Below are 27,179 nucleotides of genomic sequence, written 5' to 3'. Positions count from 1 at the left end.
GGAACTTTGATTAACTATGGCGAAAACTTTGGAACCTGATTTACTATGGTGAAAACTTTGGAACTTTGATTTACTATGGTGAAAACTTTGGAACTTTAATTTACTAAAGTAAAAACTTTGGAACTTTGATTTACTATGGCGAAAACTTTGGAACTTTGATTTACTGTAGTAAAAACTTTGGAACTTTGATTTACTATGGTGAAAACTTTGGAACTTTGATTTACTATGGTGAAAACTTTGGAACTTTGATTTACTATAGTAAACTATAGTTAACTATAGTTTACTATAGTATTTTTTTGTTAGGGTTAACTCTATTCACTCAAAGAACCGGCTATATCTTAATTTAAGGTACATCGATACTCTGATAAGAGAGATAACTTCTAATAACATAAATGTTTATTACATATATTCCTTTATGATTTTTTATTTTTTGGAAAATCATTAAGGTTAAAGCAACATTTTATATAAGTGAGCAGAGGGTTTATGAGCCTTAAGGTTTTCTGCAAGTTCCATTTGAATGCAAAAAAATCTTTATGTTTAGCGTTAGCGTCATGACGTCATAGTTAACGTTACCAAGCAAAACAATCAGTTCAATTTATGTACACCAGAAGACGGATTATGAAATCCAGAAAGCGCTTGTGTTAAATGAAATTTGGAAACTGCATTTTCTTTTTCTTTTATACTTAGTGTTTTTCATAAAGAATATGCATTTTTAAAAGAATTTTTCTCGATAAATATCCTTTTTAGATTTTTTGACTTCTTCTCAAGAACCACTGAACCAATTTCAACAAACTTGCCACAAAGTATCCTTGGGGGAAGGGAATTCAAATTTGTTCAAATGAAGAGTCACGCCCTATTCCAAGGGGATATAATTAAAAATTACTGAAAAATAGATGTAAATTTTCAAAAATTTTCTCCTCAATAACCACTGGACCGGGAAAGATGAAGCTTATCTGAATCATCCCAAGGTAGTATAGATTCAAGTTTGTTCACATTATGATACGGTAGGGCGGGGCCACGATGGACGATCCAAGTTTAACATAGGAATATTTAAGAAAAATCTTTAAAAAATCTTCTTTGAGAACAGCAAAGTCATTATTTGTCATATTTATATGGAAGTATACTCAAGTAGTGTAGATTCAAGTTTGTTCAAATTATGAACCCCGGGGGTAGGGTGGGGCCACAATGGACGATCCAAGTTTAACATAGGAATATATAGGAAAAATCTTTAAAAATTTTCTTGTTGAGAACAGCAAAGACATGATTGGTTATATATATATGGATGCATCCTCAGGTAGTGTAGATACCAGTTTGTTCAAATCATGACCCCCGGGGGTAGGGCGGGGCCGCAATGGAGGATCCAAGTTTTTCAAAGGAATATATATAGGAAAATCTTCTTGAGAACAGCAAAATCATGATTGGTCTTGTTTACATGAACACATACTCATGTAGTTTAGATACAGATTTATGAAAATCATGACCCTCGGGGTTGGGTGGGACCACAATTAAAATTCAAACTTATAGGGAAAAAAACACAGTAAAAAAAATATGTAAGCATCCTTATTAGTGTCGATTAAAGTTTGCATAGACACAGGTTTGTTCAAATCATACCGCCAACCCTTTTAGGATCGGGACCACTTATGCATTAGTGAATTGATTATTTTCCTAGCCACAGTGCTCAGATAAGCGATGTGGCCCATGGGCCTCATGTTCAAAGTATTTGTTATCAAGAGATAACTTTTTTCTGTAACTTAATGATATATTTATAAACTGTAAAAGTTTTTAACTTTATAAACCACAAAGTTTTGGAGCTATTATTAAATAAATTTTTGGGAAGGTTTACCTTTTGTGAAGCGTAATATCATAAATTGATATCCATCTGATTAATAAACATGAATAAATATACTCATAAAAAGAAACGCATTGTAAGAATAATAGCTGAAAAATTTAGGATTGTTTTGACATGCCTTTTTTTATGGATTGATACGATGCATCCGATTAAAATGCGATATTTTTAAATGCAAATTCTTAACATTATAGCTATTGTACGATTCTACAGACAAAAAGACCTGATTTTGAAAAATGCCAAAAAAGATTTACATCTCAATTTTCATTTGTTGGTTTCTGATGTTATTCCTTCAGGCGAGAAAGGGGCTATCAAAGGGGGGTTTATTTTGCTTCTGATTTTATCTGAAAATTTACGCTGTCTAAAAATGCTCATCTGAATGTTGCATAGCACAGAAAGGGAAATGGGCGACTTGGAAGAAATCGCAGTCTAAAATTGCAAGAGGATTTAATTTTAGACACAGCGCCATATCTAACCTATAAAACATAAACTATAACCATGGAACACCAAATGTGTGCAAAAAAAATGCAGGAGACCCCGTTTGACATCAGCAGCACTTCAGAGGATTACGTAAATTTTATGAATGTAACACAATGACATCATCTAATTTTATTTTTTATTTTTGCAAGAAAAATGTTACCTTTATTTATGCAAAAACATCATGCTGTATATACTGATAAAAGTTCAGCTCTAAAAACAGAACCCCTGGATCCATGAAATTCACAATTTTGAAATAGGCACCTTTGCATATCAAAATTATGCACTTAATTTATTGACTCAATACCCAAGAGAAAAGAAATTATTTTTGAAAAATTGTCCTTATATAATAAACCCTGCCGAAAGTATTATTAGAACCCCTGACTCAGGGGCTATTAATTCGCAATTTGTAAGAGACACTTTTGCTCATCAAAACTATACTGTTTGTTTGTTTCTTGAATATTTAGGAGCAGAAACTATTTTTTGATCCACACCACGAATTACACAATTAAGTTACAAAGCTCAATTGTTGTTACAATCATACTAATAGTTTGACTGGTTGATGTCCAGAAGTAAAGAAGAATTTTCATAATTGCATTTATTTTGATTGTTTTAGACCTACCCTTGAGGCACCAGAGGACAGGGCCAATAAATTTCAAAAGGTTTGTTCCCCTTTACCTGTACATGCTGAAAATGTACAAACTGTATACGTACCACACGACAAACGTAACGACTGACAATGCACAATGAAGGATAGAGACAGGAGCATTAGGTCTCTTGAGCCACTCACACTGAAAATTCACCATAGTTTCATTTTTTTTACCAAGGATTCTTCGTTTTAAATTATTTTTTCTCCACTCTTTTTCATAATTCTTGTTTAGAGATTGTGTGCAAGACTCTGAATTCGAACAAACTTTAATACCGTTGAAACAAGAGATGATCTTGTTCGGTTGATATAATGGTACATGTGTCTGGAGAAGAAAATGTTCAAAATTTAAAGAGGACAATTTTGCAAGACTCAGGTAATGTATGCATCGTAGTGCGTTAATAGTTGAACATTTTCAGCTTCCTCAAATTTTTATTGAAAATATATATATGTGCAGAGGAACAAAAAATTATTTGTATCTTTCATATTTTGTACTATTGATTGAATGAGTTGATTGTTCTTGATGATAATGAAGTCTATATCATCAAATTAAAAACCAGAAGTCTCTGTCGAGACTGAAAAATAGCTGTACTTATAACAAAAAAAGGAAAAGTAGCTTGGGACTTGAAATTTTACAGCAGCAATAAATAGAATAATGATATTTGATTAAGTCTCATTTTGTGGCAAGATATTGCAATAAGACTACAACTGTAGGCGTAGCTTTTAATAAAATTTTGGGTATTTTCAATTTCACCTACCATGGCAACGCCATTCATCAAAATAACAAAGTTAAGAAAAGATAAAGACAATTAAGTATCTTAGTATAGTCTACTTGCATTCCACATTAAATAATAATACCAAAACTGTGTTTGGAGTATCATTTTCATTGTATTTTACAGAATTTTCTGTTTTTACTAACCACAGCAACACTGTTCATCAAAATAAAATGTGATATACAGATTTATCTATCCTAGTGTAGTCTACTTGTGTGCTAAATTATATTGAGATCAAACGAAAACTGTAGGAGGAGTAGCATTTTGAAAGTTATTCACAGAAATATCTATTTTTTGTAACCTCGGCAAAACCGTTCGACGAAATCAAATACTGATAAATAGAATTCAGTATCTAAGAGTAGTCTACTAGTGTGCCAAGTTATATTGAAATCAGATCAAATCTGTAAGAGGAATAGCATTTTGAAAAATTTTCAAAAACATACCTATTTTTAGTAACCACGGCAACACTATTCATCGAAATCAAAAACCGATGAAGAAAATTATCTGTTTTAGTGTACTCTACTTGTGTGCCAAGTTTTATTGAATTCAGACCAAAACTGTAGGAGGACAGACAGACAGACATACAAATAGCTAAACAGACGCCGGACGCATTCCCATCGCACAAGGTTTTCTGCATGGTCTCTGACCAGTAAAGCTAAAAATAACCTGTGTTTCTACTTACAATAAACAAGTAATTGCACTTGTGCAGAGTCATTGTTGATTTTATTGCTGGCCTTAAGTGTGTAATTCCCAGTATCTGTACATCTCGTCTTATTTATAGTATATTTGGCAGTTGTCACTGACTCTTGTTTATGAACTTGTTCAGATCCTTTGAACCAGGATACATCTGAAGCTGGGTTACTGGAAATGTTCCAAAATAATGTAATATCCTGACTCTCATTTGCATAAAATGTTGGCCCTCCTAGTACTACAGGAGGATCTAAAAGAAAAAAATATCAAACTAGGAGACTTATTGTTCACAGAACAATAAGAGGTCTTTCCACCTTCTTTGAACTCTGTTTTATATCTGACTCCAAAAAATTAAATTCCATGAAAAAGAAACCAAAACTCTCTTAAAGCATAGAAAAAATGAAAATTTAAAAAAAAAAAAAAGAATGACCTTGACCTTTGACCTTGAAAAAATATTCAAGGTCAAAGGTCAAGGGTCACAATGCAATTGACCCCATGCTTCTACCACTTATAGTTTTCAAGTTATAAGGTTTAATAGTAAGTACAAAGAAGTTAAAGGGCAATAACTCATTTAAGGGGTCATCAGATTCTTTTGCACTTATACAATGAAGTTAGGTCTAAAGACCCTTAAGACATTAGTGAAGGTTTGGTGTCTGTAGGGTCTACAGTTTCGGAGGAGTAGCGATAACAAGGTTTTTCGCACAAGGGGCAATAACTTTTAAAAGGTTTAATCTTAGGGGACAAGAATGAAATCTTTGAAACAGTTTTAAGAGTACATATCACTGATGCATAGACATTAAGTATATGTTGAAAGACAAAAGAGATACAAAAAGAGCTAATTTTCTCATTTTTGGAATGACCTTGACCTTTGACCTTTACATGAATTTTAAGGTCAAAGGTCAATGAATCTTATGCAGTTGGTCCCATGTCTCTACGACTTCTTGTTTTGAAAATTTTTAATTATTTGTAAAATTCAAAAAGTTTCAGGGGCAATAACTCACTGAAGGGGTCAATGAATACTTTCGCAATGAATCATTGAAGTGACTACTAAATTAGTCGAAGACATTAGTGAAGGTTTCATTTCTCTACGGTTTATGGTTTCGGAGGAGTAGCGATAACAAGCTTTCTTGCGAAAGGGGTAATAACTCCGAAAAGGATCAAAGTTCATATACGCAGGGTCAACTGCGAAAATCTTTTACGGAGTACATTCTTATGAATTGAAAATCTTTACGATAAATATTGAAACTCAAAATCACACGGCGGAAAAATAATAAAAAACTAGGAGACTTATTGTTCACAGAACAATAAGAGGTCTTTCCACCTTTTTAAATTTCTTATAGTTTTAAATTTTACTCTCTAAATTTAATTTTAAGGGAAATGGTTTGAAAAAAAAAATGAAAATGTAAAAAAAAAAAAATTTTGAAATGAACTTGTCCTTTGACCTTGATCAGATCTTCAAGGTCAAAGGTCAAGGGTCACATTGCAATTGATCCCATGTCTCTACTACTAATACTTTTAAAGTTATAAGGTTTAATAGTAAGTATAAAGAAGTTAAAGGGCAATAACTCATATAAGGGGTCATCTGATTCTTTTGCTCTTATACAGTGAAGTTAGGCCTAAAGACCCTTAAGCCATTAGTGAAGGTTTGGTGTCTGTAGGGTCTACAGTTTCGGAGGAGTAGCGATAACAAGGTTTTTCTCACAAGGGGTAATAACTTTTAAAAGGGTTAACGTTAGGGGACAAGAATGAAATATTTGAAACAGTTTTAAAAGTACATATTAATGATGCATAGACATTAAGTATATGTTGAAAGACAAAAGAGATACAAAAAGAGCTAATTTTCTCATTTTTGGAATGACCTTGACCTTTGACCTTTGCATGAATTTTAAGGTCAAAGGTCAATGAATCTTATGCAGTTGGTCCCATGTCTCTACGACTTCTTGTTTTGAAAATTTTTAATTATTTGTAAAATTCAAAAAGTTTCAGGGGCAATAACTCATTGAAGGGGTCACCAAATGCTTTCGCAATGAATAGATTGAAGAGTCCCCTTAATTAGTCGAAGACATTGGTGAAGGTTTCATACCTCTACGGTTTACGGTTTCGGAGGAGTAGCGATAACAAGCATTTCTTGCGTAAAGGGCAATAACTTCGAAAGGGGTCAAGATGCATTTACGCAGGGTGAACTGCAATAATCTGTTACGGAGTACATTCTTATGGACTATAAATCTTTTCGATAAATCTTCAAACAAAAAAACACGGCGGAAAAATAATAAAAAATAATAATAAACAGAACAATTAATAGTTTTCACAGAACAATGGAAAGACCTTCTTTGAATTTCAAATTTGTTTTATATGTTCTCAGAAAAAATTAAAGGTCTTTCCAAAATTTCTCAAGCAAGAAAAAATAAAAAAAAAAATGGAATGACCTTGACCTTTGACCTCGATAAAATGTTCAATGTCAAAGGTCAAGGGTCACAATGCAATTAACCCCATGCTTCTACAACTTATAGTTTTCAAGATATTAGGTTTAATAGTAAGTACAAAGAAGTTAAAGGGCAATAACTCATATAAGAGGTCATGAGATCCTTTTACACTTATACAGTGAAGTAAGGCCCAAAGACCCTTAACACATTAGTGAAGGTTTGGTGTCTCTACGGTCTACGGTTTCAGAGGAGTAGCGATAACAAGATTTTTTGCACAAGGGGCAATAAATTTTAAAGGGGTTAATGTTAGGGGACAAGAGTAAAATCTTTGAAACAGCTTTAAAAGTAAATGTTAATGATGCATAGACATTAAGTATATGTTAAAAGACAAAAGAGATATATAAAGAGCTTAATTTCTCAGTTTTGGAATGACCTTGACCTTTGACCTTTACAAAAATTTTAAGGTCAAAGGTCAATGAATCTTATGCAGTTGGTCCCATGTCTTTACGACTTCTCATTTTAAAAATTTTTAATTATTTGTGATATTCAAATAGTTTCAGGGGCAATAACTCATTGAAGGGGTCACCGAATACTTTCGCAATGAATATATTGAAGAGTCTCCTAAATTAGTCAAAGACACTAGTGAAGGTTTCATACCTCTACGGTTTACGGTTTCAGAGGAGTAGCGATAACAAGTATTTCTTGTGAAAGGGGCAATAACTTTGAAAGGGGTCAGGGTTCATTTACGCAGGGTGAACTGCAATAATCTTTTACGGAGTACATTCTTATGGACTAAAAATCTTTTCGATAAATCTTGAAACAAAAAATCACACGGCGGAAAAATAATAAAAAAGAAGAAACAGAAGGAAATCAAAGGTCTTTCCACAGAAAGGTGGAAAGACCTAGCGATAACAACTTATTGTTCAAAGAACAATAAGAGGTCTTTCCACCTTCTTAAATTTTAAATTGTTTTATATCTGACTACTTGAAATTAAATTCCATGAAAAAGAAACCAAAATCATCTTACAGCATATAAAAAATTAAATAAATAAATGGGATGACCTTGACCTTGATAAAATGTTCAAGGTCAGAGGTCAAGGGTCACAATGCAATTGACCCCATGTTTCTACGACTAATACTTTTCAAGTTATAAGGCTTAAAAGTATTTACAAAAAAAGTTAAAGGGCAATAACTCATATACAGGGTCATCAGATCTTTTCGCACTTATACAGCTTACTTAGGCCTAAAGACCCTTAAGACATTAGTGCAGGTCTGGTGTCTCTACGGACTATGGTTTCGGAGGAGTAGTGATAACAAGGTTTTTCCAAAAGGAGCGATAACTTTTAAAGGGATTATTGTTTGGGGACAAGAATGAAATCTTTGCAACAGTTTTAAGAGTACATATTAATGATGCATAGACATTAAGTATATGTTAAAAGACAAAAGAGATAAAGCATAGAAAAAATAAAATTAAAAAAAAAAGGAATGACCTTGACCTTTGACCTTGAAAAAATTTTAAGGTCAAAGGTCAAGGAATCTTATGCACTTGGTCCCATGCTCTCTATGACTTATAGTTTTCGAAAATTATAATTTTAATAAAGTACAAAGAAGTTAAAGGGCAATAACTCATATAAGGGGTCATCAGAATTTTTGCACAATGAAGTTAAGCCTAAAGTCCTTAAGACATTAGTGAAAGTTTCATCTCTACGGTTACGGTTTCAGAGGAGTAGCGATAACAAGGTTTTTCACACAAGGGGCAATAACTTTTAAAAGGTTTAATGTTAGGGGACAAGAATGAAATCTTTGAAATAGTTTTAAGAGTACATATCAATGATGCATAGACATTAAGTATATGTTCAAAGACAAAGGATATATAAAAAGAGCTTAATTTCTCAGTTTTGGAATGACCTTGACCTTTGACCTTTACATGAATTTGAAGGTCAAAGGTCAATAAATCTTATGCAGTTGGTCCCATGTCTCTACGACTTGTCGTTTTGAAAATTTTTAATTATTTGTAAAATTCAAAAAGTTTCAGGGGCAATAACTCATTGAAGGGGTCACCAAATACTTTCACAATGAATAGATTGAAAAGTCCCCTTAATTAGTCGAAGACAATGGTGAAGGTTTCATACCTCTACGGTTTACGGTTTCAGAGGAGTAGCGATAACAAGCATTTCTTGCGAAAGGGGCAATAACTCCGAAAGGGGTCATTGTTCACATTCGCAGGGTCAACTGCAAAAATCTTTTACGGAGTACATTCTTATGAATAAAAAGTCTTTTCGATAAATCTTGAAACAAAAAATCACACGGCGGAAAAATAATAAAAAATAACTAGGAGACTTATTGTTCACAGAACAATAAGAGGTCTTTCCACCTTTTGAATTTCAATTTCATTTAATATTTATCTATTTAAAATTAAATTTCATAAAAAAGAAACCAGGAATGGCTTAAAAGAAGAAAAAAAAATGAAAAATGAATTTTTTTTTAGGTGACCTTAACCTTTGACCTTCAAGTCATATTCAAGGTCAAAGGTCAAGGGTCACATTGTAATTAACCCCATGTCTCTATGACTTATAGTTTTAAAGTTATAAGGTTTAATAGTAAGCACAAAAGCATTTAAGGGCAGTAACTCATTCAAGGAGTCACCAGATCCTTTTGCACTTGAACATAAAAGTTTTGCCTAAAGTCCCATAAGACATTAGAGAAGGTTTCGTGTCTTTGCGGTTTACGGTTTTGGAGCAATAGCAATAAAAATGTTTTTCGCACAAGGGGCAATAATTTTAAATAGGGTCAATCTTAAGGGACCAGAATGAAATCTTAGACACAGTTTTAAGAATACATATTAATGACCCATAGACATTAAGCATATGTTGAAAGACAAAAGAGATATAAAAAGAGCTAAATTTCTCAGTTTTGGAATGACCTTGACCTTTGACCTTTACATGAATTTTAAGCTCAAAGGTCAATGAATCTTATGCAGTTGGGCTCATGTCTCTATACCTTCTCGTTTTGAAAATTTTTAATTATTTCTAAAATTCAGAGACTTTCAAGGGCAATAACTCATTGAAGGAGTCACCAAATACTTTCACAATGAATAAATTCCAGAACCCTCTCAATTAGTCGAAGACTTTAGTGAAGGTTTCATATTTGTACGGTTTACGGTTTCGAAGTAGTAGCGATAACAAGGTTTTTCGCACAAAGGGCGATAACTTTTAATAGGGTCAATCTTACGGAATACAAATTGAATCTTTTAAATAGTTTTAAGAGTACATATTAATAATGCTAAGACAGTTTGTATATGTTAAGAGACAAAAAAGATATAAAAAGAGCTTAATTTCTCAATTTTGGAATGAACTTGACCTTTGACCTTTACGTGAATTTCAAGGCAAAAGGTCAATGAATCTTATGCAGTTGGTCCCATGTCTCTATCACTTCTCGTTTTGAAAATTTTTAATTATTTCTAAAATTCAAAAAGTTTCAGGGGCAATAACTCATTGAAGGGGTCACCGAATACTTTCGCAATGAATAGATTCCAGAGTCCTCTCAATTAGTCGAAGACTTTAGTGAAGGTTTCATATTTCTACGGTTTACGGTTTCGAAGGAGTAGCGATAACAAGGTTTTCCGCACAAAGGGCAATAACTTTTAATAGAGTCAATCTTACGGAATACAAATTGAATCTTTAAAATAGTTTAAATAGTACATATTAATGATGCTAAGACAGTTTGTATATGTTAAAAGACAAAAAAGATATAAAAAGAGCTTAATTTCTCAATTTTGGAATGACCTTGACCTTTGACCTTTACATGAATTTTAAGCTCAAAGCTCAATGAATCTTATGCAGTTGGTCCCATGTCTCTATCACTTCTCGTTTTGAAAATTTTTAATTATTTCTAAAATTCAAAAAGTTTCAGGGGCAATAACTCATTGAAGGAGTCACCGAATACTTTCGCAATGAATAGATTCCAGAGTCCTCTCAATTAGTCGAAGACTTTAGTGAGGGTTTCATATTTCTACGATTTACGGTTTCAAAGGAGTAGCGATAACAAGCATTTCAAGCGAAAGGGGCAATAACTTCAAAAGGGGTCATAGTTCGTAAGCGTTGGGTCAAATTTGTTCCTAACTTGTAATGACCTTTACGATGAACAAAAAGTTTTTTCGATAAATGTCGAAACAAAAAATCAGCGGAAGAAAAATAAGAATAACTAGGAGACTTATTGTTCACAGAACAATAAGAGGTCTTTCCACCTTTTGAATTTCAATTTCATTTAATATTTATCTATTTAAAATTAAATTTCATAAAAAAGAAACCAGGAATGGCTTAAAAGAAGAAAAAAAAATGAAAATGAATTTTTTTTTTTCAGGTGACCTTGACCTTTGACCTTCAAATCATATTCAAGGTCAAAGGTCAAGGGTCACATTGTAATTAACCCCATGTCTCTATGACTTATAGTTTTAAAGTTATAAGGTTTAATAGTAAGCACAAAAGCATTTAAGGGCAGTAACTCATTCAAGGAGTCACCAGATCCTTTTGCACTTGAACATAAAAGTTTTGCCTAAAGTCCCATAAGACATTAGAGAAGGTTTTGTGTCTTTGCGGTTTACGGTTTTGGAGCAATAGCAATAAAAATGTTTTTCGTACAAGGGGCAATAATTTTTAATAGGGTCAATCTTAAGGGACGAGAATGAAATCTAAGACACAGTTTTAAAAGTACATATTAATGATGCATAGACATTAAGCATATGTTGAAAGACAAAAGAGATATAAAAAGAGCTAAATTTCTCAGTTTTGGAATGACCTTGACATTTGACCTTTACATGAATTTTAAGCTCAAAGGTCAATGAATCTTATGCAGTTGGGCTCATGTCTCTATACCTTCTCATTTTGAAAATTTTTAATTATTTCTAAAATTCAGAGACTTTCAAGGGCAATAACTCATTGAAGGAGTCACCAAATACTTTCACAATGAATAGATTCCAGAACCCTCTCAATTAGTCGAAGACTTTAGTGAAGGTTTCATATTTGTACGGTTTATGGTTTCGAAGTAGTAGTGATAACAAGGTTTACCGCACAAAGGACGATAACTTTTAATAGGGTCAATCTTCAGAATACGAATTGAATCTTTTAAATAGTTATAAGAGTACATATTAATGATGCTCAGACAGTTTGTATATCTTAAGATACAAAAAAGATATAAAAAGAGCTTAATTTCTCAATTTTGGAATGACCTTGACCTTTGACCTTTACATGAATTTTAAGCTCAAAGATCAATGAATCTTATGCAGTTGGTCTCATGTCTCTAGAACTTCTCGTTTTGAAAATTTTCAATTCTTCGTAAAATTCAAAAACTTTCAGGGGCAATAACCCATTGAAGGGGTCACTGAATACTCTTGCAATGAATTGATTGGAAAGTCCCCTCAATTAGTCGAAGACTTTAGTGAAGGTTTCATATTTGTACGGTTTATGGTTTCGAAGTAGTAGCGATAACAAGGTTTTCCGCACAAAGGGCGATAACTTTTAATAGGGTCAATCTTACGGAATACGAATTGAATCTTTAAAATAGTTTTAAGAGTACATATTAATGATGCTAAGACAGTTTGTATATGTTAAGAGACAAAAAAGATATAAAAAGAGCTTAATTTCTCAATTTTGGAATGACCTTGACCTTTGACCTTTACATGAATTTTAAGCTCAAAGCTCAATGAATCTTATGCAGTTGGTCCCATGTCTCTATCACTTCTCGTTTTGAAAATTTTTAATTATTTGTACAATTCAAAAAGTTTCAGGGGCAATAACTCATTGAAGGAGTCACCGAATACTTTCGCAATGAATAGATTCCAGAGTCCTCTCAATGAGTCGAAGACTTTAGTGAAGGTTTCATATTTCTACGGTTTACGGTTTCGAAGGAGTAGCGATAACAAGCATTTCTTGCAAAAGGGGCAATAACTTTTAATAGGGTCAATCTTACGGAATACGAATTGAATCTTTAAAATAGTTTTAAGAGTACATATTAATGATGCTAAGACAGTTTGTATATGTTAAGAGACAAAAAAGATATAAAAAGAGCTCAATTTCTCAATTTTGGAATGACCTTGACCTTTGACCTTTACATGAATTTTAAGCTCAAAGCTCAATGAATCTTATGCAGTTGGTCCCTTGTCTCTATCACTTCTCGTTTTAAATTTTTTTAATTATTTGTAAAATTCAAAAAGTTTCAGGGGCAATAACTCATTGAAGGAGTCACCGAATACTTTCGCAATGAATAGATTCCAGAGTCGTCTCAATTAGTCGAAGACTTTAGTGAAGGTTTCATATTTCTACGGTTTACGGTTTCGAAGGAGTAGCGATAACAAGGTTTTCTTGCACAAAGGGGCAATAACTTTTAATAGGGTCAATCTTACGGAATATGAATTAAATCTTTAAAACATTTTTAAGAGTACATATTAATGATGCTAAGACAGTTTGTACGTGTTAAAAGACAAAAAAGATATAAAAAGAGCTTAATTTCTCAATTTTGGAATGACCTTGACCTTTGACCTTTACATGAATTTTAAGATCAAAGCTCAATGAATCTTATGCAGTTGGTCCCATGTCTCTATCACTTCTCGTTTTGAAAATTTTTAATTATTTCTAAAATTCAAAAAGTTTCAGGGGCAATAACTCATTGAAGGAGTCACCGAATACTTTCGCAATGAATAGATTCCAGAGTCCTCTCAATTAGTCGAAGACTTTAGTGAAGGTTTCATATTTCTACGGTTTACGGTTTCGAAGGAGTAGCGATAACAAGCATTTCTTGCAAAAGGGGCAATAACTTTGAAAGGGGTCAAAGGTCAAACAAGGGGTCTTTTTCAGAATAACTTTTAATATCCAATTCATGAACTATAAAAAATTCGATAAGTCTTTTTCAAAAGAAAGAAAAAAGAATAAAAACTAGGAGACTTATTGTTCACAGAACAATAAGAGGTCTTTCCACCTTCTTTGAATTTCAAATTTGATTTATACCTGACTCCTTGAAACTAAATTCCAAGAAAAAGAAACCAAAATTGTCTTAAAGTATAGAAAAATGAAAATTTATTTAAAAAAAAGGAATGACCTTGACCTTTGACCTTGAAAAAATGTTCAAGGTCAAAGGTCAAGGGTCACAATGCAATTGACCCCATGCTTCTACGACTTATAGTTTTCAAGTTATTAGGTTTAATAGTAAGTACAAAGAAGTTAAAGGGCAATAACTCATATAAGGGGTCATCAGATTTTTTGCACTTATACAGTGAAGTTAGGCCTTTCAGACCCTTAAAACATTAGTGAAGGTTTGGTGTCTCTACGGTCTACAGTTTCGAAGGAGTAGCGATAACAAGGTTTTTCGCACAAGGGGCAATAACTTTTTAAAGGGTCAATCTTAGGGGACAAGAATTATCTTTAAAAGAGTTTTAAGAGTACATATTAATGATGCTAAGACATTTGAAGTATATGTTAAAAAACAAAGTAGATATAAAAAGAGCTGAATTTCTCATTTTGGAATGACCTTGATCTTTGACCTTTAAATTATTTTTAAGATCAAAGGTCAATGAAACTTATGCACTTGGTCCCATGTCTCTATCACTTCTCGTTTCGAAAATTTTTAATTATTTCTAAAATTCAAAAAGTTTCAGGGGCAATAACTCATTGAAGGGGTCACCGAATACTTTCGCAATGAATAGATTCCAGAGTCCTCTCAATTAGTCGAAGACTTTAGTGAAGGTTTCATATTTGTACGGTTTATGGTTTCGAAGTAGTAGCGATAACAAGGTTTTCCGCACAAAGGGCGATAACTTTTAATAGGGTCAATCTTACGGAATACTAATTGAATCTTTAAAATAGTTTTAAGAGTACATATTAATGATGCTAAGACAGTTTGTTTAAGTTAAGAGACAAAAAAGATATAAAAAGAGCTTAATTTCTCAATTTTGGATTGACCTTGACCTTTGACCTTTACATGAATTTTAAGATCAAAGGTCAATAAATCTTATGCAGTTGGTCCCATGTCACTATCACTTTTCGTTTTGAAAATTTTTAATTATTTCTAAAATTCAAAAAGTTTCAGGGGCAATAACTCATTGAAGGGGTCACCGAATACTTTCGCAATGAATAGATTCCAGAGTCCTCTCAATTAGTCGAAGACTTTAGTGAAGGTTTCATATTTCTACGGTTTATGGTTTTAAAGGAGTAGCGATAACAAGCATTTCTTGCAAAAGGGGCAATTACTTCAAAAGGGGTCATAGTTCATATACGCGTTGGGTTTTTTTCAAATAACTTTTATATCCTTTCATGAACTATAAAGTCTTTTCGATAAGATGTTGAAACAAAAATTCAAAAGTCCGGAAAAATAATAAAAAATAATAACTAGGAGACTTATTGTTCACAGAACAATAAGAGGTCTTTCCACCTTCTTTGAATTTCAATTTTTTTATATTTGATCTCCTTAAAATTAAATTCCATGAAAAAGAAACCAGAACTCTCTTAAAGCATGGAAAAAATGAAAATTAAAAAAAAAATGAATGACCTTGACATTTGACCTTGAAAAATGTTCAAGGTCAAAGGTCAAGGGTCACAATGCAGTTGCCCCCATGCTTCTATGACTTACAGTTTTCAAGTTATAAGGTTTAATAGTAAGTACAAAAGAACTTAAAGGGCAATAACTCATATAAGGGGTCATCAGATCCTTTTGCACGTATACAGTGAAGTTAGGCCTAAAGACCCTTAAGACATTAGTGAAGGTTTGGTGTCTGTAGGGTCTACAGTTGCGGAGGAGTAGCGATAACAATGTTTTTCGCAAAAGGGGCAATAACTTTTAAAACGGTTAATCTTAGGGGACAAGAATGATATATTTGAAATAGTTTTAAGAGTACATATTAATGATGCAAAGACATTAAGTATATGTTGAAAGACAAAAGAGATATAAAAAGAGCTTAATGTCTTATTTTTGGAATGACCTTGACCTTTGACCTTTACATGAATTTTAAGGTCAAAGGTCAATGAATCTTATGCAGTTGGTCCCATGTCTCTATCACTTCTCGTTTTGAAAATTTTTAATTATTTCTAGAATTCAAAAAGTTTCAGGGGCAATAACTCATTGAAGAAGTCAACGAAGACTTTTGCAATGAATAGATTCCAGAGTCCTCTCAATTAGTCGAAGACTTAGTGAAGGTTTCATATTTCTACGGTTTACGGTTTCGGAGTAGTAGCGATAACAAGGTTTTTCGCACAAAGGGCAATAACTTTTAAATAGGGTCAATTTTAAGGGACAAGTGAAATAGTTTTAAGAGTACATATTAATGATGCAAAGACATTTGTATATGTTAAAAGACAAAAAAGATTAAAAAAGCTCAATTTCTTATTTTTCAATGACCTTGACCTTTGACCTTTACATGAATTTCAAGATCAAAGGTCAATGAATCTTATGCAGTTGGTCCTATGTCTCTAGGACTTTTCATTTTGAAAATATTTAATTATTTGTAAAATTCAAAAAGTTTCAGGGGCAATTACTCATTGAACGGGTCAACGAATACTTTCACAATGAATAGAAGAGTCCTCTCAATTAGTCAAAGACTTTAGTGAAGGTTTCATACCTCTGTGGTTTACGGTTTCGGAGGAGTAGCGATAACAAGCATTTCTTGCGAAAGGGGCAATAACTTTGAAAGGGGTCATAGTTCATATGCGTTGGGTCAAATTTGTTCATAACTTTTAAATGACCTTTACGATTAACAAAATTTTTTTTCGATAAATGTCGAAACAAAAAATCAGCGGAAAAAAAATAATAAATAATAATAAACAGAAGATATTTCAATAGGTCTTTCCACAGAAAGGTGGAAAGACCTAATAGGAGACTTATTGTTCACAGAACAATAAGAGGTCTTTCCACCTTTTTAAATTTCTTATAGTTTTATATTTCACTCTATTATTTAATTTTAAGGAAAATGGCTTAAAAAAAGAAAATGAAAATTTTAAAAAAAAAATTTGAAATGACCTTGACCTTTGACCTTGATCAGATCTTCAAGGTCAAAGCTCAAGGGTCACATTGCAATTGACCCCATGCCTCTGACTTTTAGTTTTATAGTTATAAGTTTAAATATTAAGTGCAAAGAAGTTAAAGGGCAATAACTCATATAAGGGGTCATTAGAACCTTTAGTACTTATACAGTGAAGTTAAGCCTAAAGACCCTTAAGACATTAGTGAGGGTTTCATGCCTCTACGTCTACGGTTTTGAAGTAGTAGCGATAACAATGTTTTTCGCATAAGGGGCAATAACTTTTGAAAGAGTCAATATAGGGGAACAAGAATCAAATCTATGAAATATATTTAAGAGTACATATTAATGATGCAAAGACTGATTGCATATGTTAAAAGACAAAAGAGATATAAAAAGAGCTTAATTTCTCATTTTTGGAATGACCTTGACCTTTGACCTTGACAAAATATTCAAGGTCAAAGGTCAAGGGTCACAATGCAATTGACCCCATGCTTCTACCATTTATAGTTTTCAAGATACAAGGTTTAATAGTAAGTATAAAGAAGTTAAAGGGCAATAACTCATATAAGGGGTCATCAGATTCTTTTGCACTTATACAGTGAAGTTAGGTCTAAAGACCCTTAAGACATTAGTGAAGGTTTGGTGTCTCTAGGGTCTACAGTTTCGGAGGAGTAGCGATAACAAGGTTTTTCGCACAAGGGGCAATAACTTTTAAAAGGGTTAATCTTAGGGGACAAGAATGAAATCTTTGAAACAGTTTTAAGAGTACATATTAATGATGCATAGACATTAAGTATATGTTGAAAGACAAAAGAGATACAAAAAGAGCTAATTTTCTCATTTTTGGAATGACCTTGACCTTTGACCTTTACATGAATTTTAAGGTCAAAGGTCAATGAATCTTATGCAGTTGGTCCCATGTCTCTACGACTTCTCGTTTTGAAAATTCTAAATTATTTGTAAAATTCAAAAAGTTTCAGGGGCAATAACTCATTGAAGGGTCAACATATACTTTCGCAATGAATCATTGAAGTGTCTACTAAATTAGTCAAAGACATTAGTGAAGGTTTCATTTCTCTACGGTTTATGGTTTCGGAGGAGTAGCGATAACAAGCTTTTTTGCGAAAGGGGTAATAACTCCGAAAGGGGTCAAGTTCATATACGCAGGGTCAACTGCAAAAATCTTTTACGGAGTACATTCATATGAACTTAAAATCTTTTCGATAAATCTTGAAATTCAAAATCACACGGCGGAAAAATAATAAAAAATAAAAAAAACTAGGAGACTTATTGTTCATAGAACAATAAGAGGTCTTTCCACCTTTTTAAATTTCTTATAGTTTTATATTTTACACTCTAAATTTAATTTTAAGGGAAATGGCTTGAAAAAAAAAATGAAAATGTAAAAAAAAAAAAAAAAAAATTTTTTTTAATGACCTTGACCTTTGACCTTGAAAAAATTTTCAAGGTCAAAGGTCAAAGGACACATTGCAATTAACCCCATGCTTCTACCATTTATAGTTTTCAAGATATAAGGTTTAATAGTAAGTATAAAGAAGTTAAAGGGCAATAACTCATATAAGGGGTCATTAGATCCTTTAGTACTTATACTATGAAGGTGTGCCTAAAGACCCTTAAGACATAAGTGAAGGTTTCATGCCTCTACGGTCTACAGTTTTGAAGTAGTAGTGATAACAATGTTTTTCGCATAAGGGGCAATAACTTTTGATAGAGTCTATCTTGGGGAACAAGAATGAAATCTTTGAAATAGTTTTAAGTGTACATATTAATGATGCAAAGACTGATTGCATATGTTAAAAGACAAAGGATATATAAAAAGAGCTTAATTTCTCATTTTTGCAATGACCTTGACCTTTGACCTTGACAAAATATTCAAGGTCAAAGGTCATGGGTCACAATGCAGTTGGCCCCATGCTTCTACCATTTATAGTTTTCAAGATACAAGGTTTAATAGTAAGTATAAAGAAGTTAAAGGGCAATAACTCATACAAGGGGTCATCAGATTCTTTTGCACCTATACAGTGAAGTTAGGTCTAAAGACCCTTAAGACATTAGTGAAGGTTTGGTGTCTCTACGGTCTAAAGTTTCGGAGGAGTAGCGATAACAAGGTTTTTCGCACAAGGGGCAATAACTTTTAAATGGGTTCATGTTAGGGGACAAGAATAAAATCTTTGAAACAGTTTTAAAAGTACATATTAATGATGCATAGACATTAAGTATATGTTAAAAGACAAAAGAGATATAAAAAGAGCTAAATTTCTCAGTTTTGGAATGACCTTGACCTTTGACCTTTAAATGAATTTTAAGGTCAAAGGTCAATGAATCTTATGCATTTGGTCCCATGTCTCTACGTCTTCTCGTTTTGAAAATTTTTAATTATTTGTAAAATTCTAAAACTTCCAGGGGCAATAACTTATTGAAGGGGTCAATGAATACTTTCGCAATGAATCAATAAAGTGTCTACTAAATTAGTCAAAGACATTAGTGAAGGTTTCATTTCTCTACGGTTTATGGTTTCGGAGGAGTAGCGATAACAAGCTTTTTTGCGAAAGGGGTAATAACTCCGAAAGGGGTCATAGTTTATATACGCAGGGTCAACTGCGAAAATCTTTTACGGAGTACATTCTTATGAATTGAAAATCTTTACGATAAATCTTGAAACTCAAAATCACACGGCGGAAAAATAATAAAAAATAATAAGAAAAAAAAAACAGAAAAAAAGAAAAAGGTGGAAAGACCTAATAAAAAATAATAAAAAAAGGAAAAAAAGAAACAGAAGGAAATCAATAGGTACAGAAAGGTGGAAAGACCTAATAAGTATCAATAGGTCTTTCCACAGAAAGGTGGAAAGACCTAATCCAATAATATTAAGGGAATATTAAGGGACCCTCTCAAAGAAGGGTACTACTACTATAGGATCATATAGGAAAGTGCCAATTATTCGCACTTTAAAGCAAGTTATACAAATACTACATTAGACTTTTTGCTCAAATTGAAATACAAGTATGATAAGCAATACTATATTGTACATGATATGTAAGAAAAACACAAAATTCTACCATCTTGCTACCAATCGGGTCATTTTAAAATACCAAAAATTAACAATTTCTCCTGTTTTTATGAGTACTTCAAAATATGACAGATACAAAAGATTGATTACAAAAGAATAATTAAAATAATTGAACGATACTTACAATTTAACAAATTTCCAAAGCATACATTCAATGCTATTTTTAAAATAACATTTTGATTGTTTTACAATTAAAACAAGTATTAAAATATTTTTATCAATATTGATCTTTACATTAAAATAAAAAGCGACTTAGGGAGCAGTGCCAAATTGATAGATATTGCTAGTTTCGGTGTTATAATAAGTCCCTTCTTTATTCGAACGTAAAAAATGTTTAATCTTTTCCGCTTTGGTTCCTTTTTCTTTTTAACTACGTGTTTGTGAAATTGCTCCTAAACAATAACTTACAGAATACATTGACAGTCATGGACTGACTGCTTGATCCCGTGCCTCCAATGCTGTAACTGTTTTGTGCTGTACACGTGTAGGTACCAGCCATGCCTCTCTGTATTCTATGTATCCGTAGTTCAGTACCATTCTGTCTAAATCCAGAGTCACCTGTCTTGATCCAGTAGACAGTGGTTTGGGAAGGATTTCCATTGGTGACAGAACACATGACAGATAGGTCACCTCTTTCTATAATGTCTTTATTTGTCAAACTGGACACAGTCGGAGGATCTATAATGCAAAGCAATAAGTGCAAAAAATGTCAAATTTTCTTTGGTTAGCAAGTGATCAATGCTAATTTTGTACTACTTCATGCAGATATACCAAATTGGTCCATTAAACTATAGAGTTTCACAAAACATATTAGGTTATCAGAGATTAAATTGGTCCCCTCAATTTATATTGTCTTTAAAGCAAATTAGTCTCATATTTATCTATTAGTGTACATCCCAATATGTATGCAATTTCATCTGATAAAGCTTGCAATTACTTGGGAATGGATTTATCTAACCATTCAAACCAGTATCACATCGAGGAAATGTAATTCAAATCCTGAAGCAAATTTTGCTAGCATTTATCTCTAGATGCAATATCAATGCAAGTTTGATTTAGATAGGCCTTATAGTTTTTTGGTCATTGACCTACACATAAACTTAAACCTGGTCACTAATCTAGAAAATGTAGGTCGAATCCAGCATCCAGAGCAAGTCCAGCATTGCTCATCCTAAGATATATCATTTATGCAAAGGATTATGTGTCGTACGGATCCCAGTAAATTGAGAAAAAACAAACATAATCAAAGATTAGATAAAACTCACCCTGACGAATGTTATCAGTTTAAATAACACAAATAAAATTTTGTTTATATATAGTTAGTATGCATTCTAAAAACAATATTCATGCATGTTTTGTTTAAGAAGATCTTATAATTCATTGGGAATTAACCTGCTCCAAAATCTTTCTCCTGTTAACTAATCGAGATAATGTCTTTTATTTTCTACATCCGAAGCAAGGATGATAGTGTCCATCCTTAGAAGCATCAACCATACGATTAAAATTATAATCGGTCATAAAATGAATTTATAGAGCTACTCCAAATATGCATGTCAAAATTTCTAAGTCCCCACTTTTAATTTTTCAAAAAGTTCAAAACCTAAACGTCAATGTACTAGTTGCTTGCAATTTTGCTCTATATTTGCAATACTTACCTGTCAAGGCAAAAAAAATTGTAATCGAATGTGTAATTACTCGACCGTGACCGTTTTTATTAAAAAGCATGAAGCTCGAGTTCCATATGCTTTCGGGTGTATTCTTCATATTTTTCCATGTGTTCTCCATCTTTAATTGATAACGAAAAACAGAAAAAAAGTTTGATTTAAATGAGGTTTATGTCCACACAAAAAAATGAAAGTGAAGTTGAAATGGCCGAAGCTGGTCGTAGCTAACGATACTTTTGTTTGCTTTCACTGTTTGATTTATTTTACTTAAAAATTTATAATTACTGCCCGAAAAACCTATAAAACCTGAATTCCTTTTATTCATTAGAAATCGCTGGATTTGTAACAAAAACAACAGAATCATCTTAGAGTTAAATCGGAAAAATCAATGGAACCGGAACCGGGAGTGGCCTCCTATCAATTTCAAACTGGAGGAGTGGGGCATACATGTAATGAGACATTTTGTAACTATTGTCAGCAAGGCACAGACACTTTCGGTAACCCGCCTTGTCATCCTAATCTCAACCCTAACTTACATGTGTGGAAGAAGATAGACCGGAGTGTGAGACATCTTTTCCAGCAGCAGAGTCTAGCGGAACCCAAGGACGACCTAGTCTCCACATAGAAAAACATTCAATAAAATTTTATTTCTTAAATTGTGTGAAACTTTGAGGAACGGTTGTCTTGCTGCGAATTCGTTTAAATGAAGGATAATGCAGTATTTAACGTTGCAAATTTTTAATTCTAGGGTGCCTTAACGTTTCTGCCTATTGTGTCAAAGTGCTTCAATAAAATAAGTAAAGTGAGAAAAATTATTTTGTTACTTTTTTATCATGTATACTTATTAAATTAAATTGTTAAAATAATTCAATATAAGAGCTGTGTAAAGCAAAAACTTGCCTGGGGACTTAGAAATGCTGACTAGTATACATTATCCTGGTCACTCATCTGGAAAATGTAGATCAAATCGAGCATCCGAAGCAAGATTGGTTGTATCCATCCTTAGATGTATCAGCCATGCAAGTTTGGTCCAGGTAGGGTTAAAGTTACGTAACAAGAAGCCTAAGGGCCTTTAATCGCTCTTCTGATAAACTGTACAATCTATCCCTTATATTTGAAGTCTTAAGCTCTGAGTATCATAAGACCCAAAATGCACCAACTGTCAAAGATTGATGATTCTTAGCCAGTAAGGACTGAAGGGGTATTTCAATATAGCTATAAAATACTATAAGTAGATCACAGAGACCTTTGAATGAGATTGGAGAGTTTAATTTGTATTAAACGTAAGTGAATGCGGATAAAATCTGAACCACGTTCACATGCATTGTTAGTTAATGCAAATTTGTTTACTTCAAATTAATTTACTGCATATTAAATTACTTAGCATAAGCTCCGTTTGAACGTTAAGAGAAGGTAATTCGATTTCAATTTTGAGGTATCTGTTATGGCAAAATTAAGTCAAATGCAACATGGTCAGCTTTTAATACTTGTGCTATAATTGAGTGAAAAACTGAGGAAAATAGTGTTAATCACTGAAATGTGTGTACAGACATTGTAACATTATGTCAAATGCATATGCTTCTATATAAGGTGACGTGATTTGTAAATGACGTCCGAATAGCCTTTCGCTTTACTGTAAAGTAGAATTTTAATCCGCATTACTTTACTTTGCATTAGCTGTCGCATTAATTTGATGCGAATTAAACTCGTGTTTGAACGGGACATCAGAGGAATCATCCATGCAAGGTTGGTCCAGGGAAGGATATAGAGATAGCAAACAGTATTTAATATCAAAATCCATAAAGCAATACAAAATAGGAGTAGAGCAAACACGGAGCTCCAAAATATCGGAGGTTGGATCAGGTGCCCTGGAGGAGTGAACATCCCCTGCTGACCGGTCACACCGGCCGTGTGATCATTGTCATGATCGTGAAATAACGGGAAAAATCCGTCGTTAATTCAGTGTATAAACAATGGACTAAAAATTGGTATGAAAAACGTCAGTCAGCATTTAATTCAATGATAAATTGTATTTGCTGACAAGGTCATTGTATCGACCATAGAACTTAGGAAATGATGACTTTAAACGAGACTATTGATGATTCTTGTTTCATCAACTTGCTGTCAATAATTTACCTCGTTTTAGAAATTGTTCATGCTTTTGCGTATCCAATCAACTGAGATATATACACTCCGTATGCAGGTGATGAATGTACAGCATATGGCTTCATAAGTAAGGGACGTTGACAATAGAAGTTAAAGTCGTCACGTTTATCATATAACTTGGCTGTTAGGTTACCATTAACGTCTTTTTCAAGTAAAATATCCAAGTATGAAACAGATGTGTCAGACTCTGTGGTATCTTTTATCTCAAGCTCACCGGGATATATCGTATCGACGCAAGAATGGGAATTTCCATTGTTAATTGACAATACGTCATCGATATTTCTGAATGTCGAGTTCTCTTCTTTTCACGCATAAGATTTTGCATAAATTCTGCATCATATGAATATAAAAATAGGTCTGCTAATAACGGAGCGCAATGGTTCCCATGGGAATTCTTAAAGATTGTTGGAAGACCTGGTCTCCAAAATCCACATAGATATTGTAAATCAGAAACTCAAGCATCTTTTTGACGTCAACTTCAGAGTTCTTGTGTGTGCAATCAGAATATGTTTTAACAAAATAATTTTGCAAATGACCAATGACCAGGTAAGTAAATTTTCGAGTTCCATTTTTATTGAAAAAGTATCTGTCAATGATATCAAAAAGCTTGGATTTTAATTTATCGTGGGGAATTGTTGTGTATAAAGTTGAAAAGTTGTAAGTTTTTAAGCTGTTGGTTTTGGTAAAATCTTGTGACTTCAAATTGTCCAAAATTTCTTTGGAATTTTTTAGTATCAACATCTGATTCACACCACCTCTTGAATGTATAGTTGCACAGTACTCTTGAAGTTTTTCCTTCACTACTGTCAATATCTTAGTGAGGAGTAACGAAAGAGGCTTGGTTGAACATTTACTGGAACCCGCAATGTATCTTTGTTTGTAAGGTCTCTTTTGAAGTTTCGGAATCCAATATACGAGGGGTGATCAAAAAGTTCGCGAACTTTCTCTATATTTACAGATCAGAATGAAATTTGGCACATATAGAGTCATACACATATTCTAAAAATAAAATATATAATGGTACGTTTGTGACGTCACGGTGTGAAAATGACGCCATAACGTAGTTCAATTGCGACAAAAAAAAGTTGACTCAGTCGTAGTCGAGAAACGAAAGGCTGTAAAGTTAATTATATAATCTTTTAAACTCCTGTGTAGCAGTTTATAATAATTTGTACACGGTTTATGAAGACAAAAGACTTGCCATAAATTTTGCTATTAATTGGATTGATTGTTTAAGTAAAGGAAGGGAAATGTTTAAAAAATGATGTTTGTTCTTTTGCCCGGTAAAAGCAAACTGGGAGAGAGACGTGTCCTTTGTTTAGCAATTTTATTTGAAGATCATTAACTTACAGTTAGAAAAATAAATGAACATCTTTACAATAATATAGTTATGAAATGCCTAAAATATTTTTTTACTATAAATATATCAGATATGATAAAGTGAAGGCACCAATACTTTATCCACATGAAATAAATAACGCTCAAAAGACAGAGGACTTGGGTTTCGTTTCTGACAAATGTACTATTTTTATTGCCAAAAATAACTTGCATGGTAAGAGGTATAAAAGTCCGAAAAAATGTTAAGCTTCTGTGACAGAACGCTAAAGAGCATGTCACGTAATCGCCTATATCACGTGATCCACGAATGGGCAAAATGATTGGAGATGCGCATTAAAATAGGAAAGGACTACTCTGAAACATTTTCAACACTGAAACCCCATATCATTTCTTTTACCGAAGTTATTCAATTAGTTCGCGAAATTTTTGATCACCCCTCGGTAGTTCAAATTCTTTTTAGCTCTGTGGATTCTAAAAATATTCAAAACTTACATATGATTTTGAAGAATTTCTTCCTTAGTAAGGGAAGTATGAGTATAAGTAGGATTACTACTTGTAGAATTAAATCCAAGTTCTTCTAGAATTCGATTTATATAATGAGCCTTACAAACGGAGACAATGTTGTTATCTGCTTTGTCGGCAGGTACCAGTACATAATGATCATGTAATCTATCTAATTCTTTTTTCACTTCTGGTTTATTGAACACAGAAGAATAGATGGTTTTCATATTGCCCCTGAATCTTTTATTACGGGACTTTAACATGGATCTGATTCATTTAATCCATTCTGACAAGGTGTCAACGTCTTCTTTTTCATATCTGGCCCATCATCTGGCGTAATTTTCAACAGAATCCATAATATTAATGAAATTCCGACGCCAGTTGAAGGATCGGGGTTCCCTATATTTAAGACCTTTTAAAATAAGTGATGTAAGGTCCTCATTATTAACTATATTTACGTCACCTGTAATAACGTGTCCAGCAGGACTATAGTTATAGGGTGAAGAAGAACATGAACACGATGGAGCATTATGTTTCAGATGCTCTGTATCCAGGCCATTTAAAGTTTTTTATTGTAATTGAAAAGTTTGGAAGCAATGGTCGATGTGTTTTTATAGGAAATAGAAGGTGTAGTCTTTAACTTGAAATATGGTGGAATACAAGACTGAAACCTTTTGTGAATAAGATTTTTTCTTATATTAACCGCGTCAATTCCTTTTTTGGCATATTGAAGCTTAAGGAAAAGACGGATTGTTTTAGCTGCATTTTCTTCCGCAAAACGTTCGGGTTTAAAAACCCTCTGATATGCTATATCCATAATCACAGATCCGAGTCTATATTCTGGTGACGAGGAATAAAAAATTGGACTTTCCTTGGCCTTTTCAAAAAGTTTCAAAGGGACAGAATAAAGTTTGTTACGAATATGATGTAAACCTATCTATTGATTTACATAAGGTAGTAATGAATCAAAAAAGACGTCGTGTATTGCAGGTTTATTGTACGACCGATACCCACGATTACACCTACGTCTCTGTGTAAGGTTAAAAAGTCCCATCACATTTACATTATTACACTGTGGACTGGGAAGATTTCCAACACTATCGACATTGTCATTACATCCATGGGGAAAGGCTGTCTCTAATTTTCTAATCCGAAATTCTTCTCGTTTTCTACGGAAAGGTGTACTCAGCCATGGACTATAGGTAGGGTTATAGTTACGTAAACATAGGTAAACGGAGATTACAGAGCTCACCTCAACGAATGTTGTCTTTAAGTAAGGAAAAGTCCCTCAATTAACCAACAAAAAGTATACGTAAAAATGGCAAAATTTATGCAATTTTGATTTGATACTTTGGTATAGGCCTATGTAAAAACATTAAAAAAAATCTTCAAACTAGTTCTTCATCATGAAAAATTAATTTTAAAAATCCAGTATCTGAAGCAAGTTTGAGAGCTTTCATCCCTTGATGCATCATTTGTGCAAGTTTGGTTTATATAAGCCTGATAGTTTCTTGGTAATAGACCTGCACCAATAACTTTTACCTGGTAGAATGCATCA

At 32.9% G+C, this 27,179-nt stretch overlaps 1 protein-coding gene across 1 annotated transcript in view; it reads right to left on the bottom strand.

Moving 5' to 3' along the window:
• Positions 1 to 4,424: 4,424 nt before the first annotated feature.
• Positions 4,425 to 27,179, bottom strand: part of LOC134232516 (B-cell receptor CD22-like) — a gene marked incomplete at its 3' end in the record, with an annotated part of 42,323 nt that continues 19,568 nt past the window's right edge. The window contains exons 6-7 of the mRNA XM_062714493.1: positions 20,361 to 20,630; positions 4,425 to 4,682 (exon numbers count right to left, since the gene is read on the bottom strand). Coding sequence (XP_062570477.1) covers positions 4,425 to 4,682; positions 20,361 to 20,630 — 528 coding nt within the window. The remainder of the gene's footprint in view (positions 4,683 to 20,360; positions 20,631 to 27,179) is intronic.

Source organism: Saccostrea cucullata, unplaced genomic scaffold (assembly GCF_032062105.1).
Source record: "Saccostrea cucullata isolate Sc308-1 unplaced genomic scaffold, CSIRO_AGI_Scuc_v1 ctg3957, whole genome shotgun sequence".
NCBI lineage: Eukaryota > Metazoa > Mollusca > Bivalvia > Ostreida > Ostreidae > Saccostrea > Saccostrea cuccullata.
The sequence above is the reverse complement of the archived record's forward strand: the minus strand, read 5'-3'. Positions and strand labels throughout refer to the sequence as shown.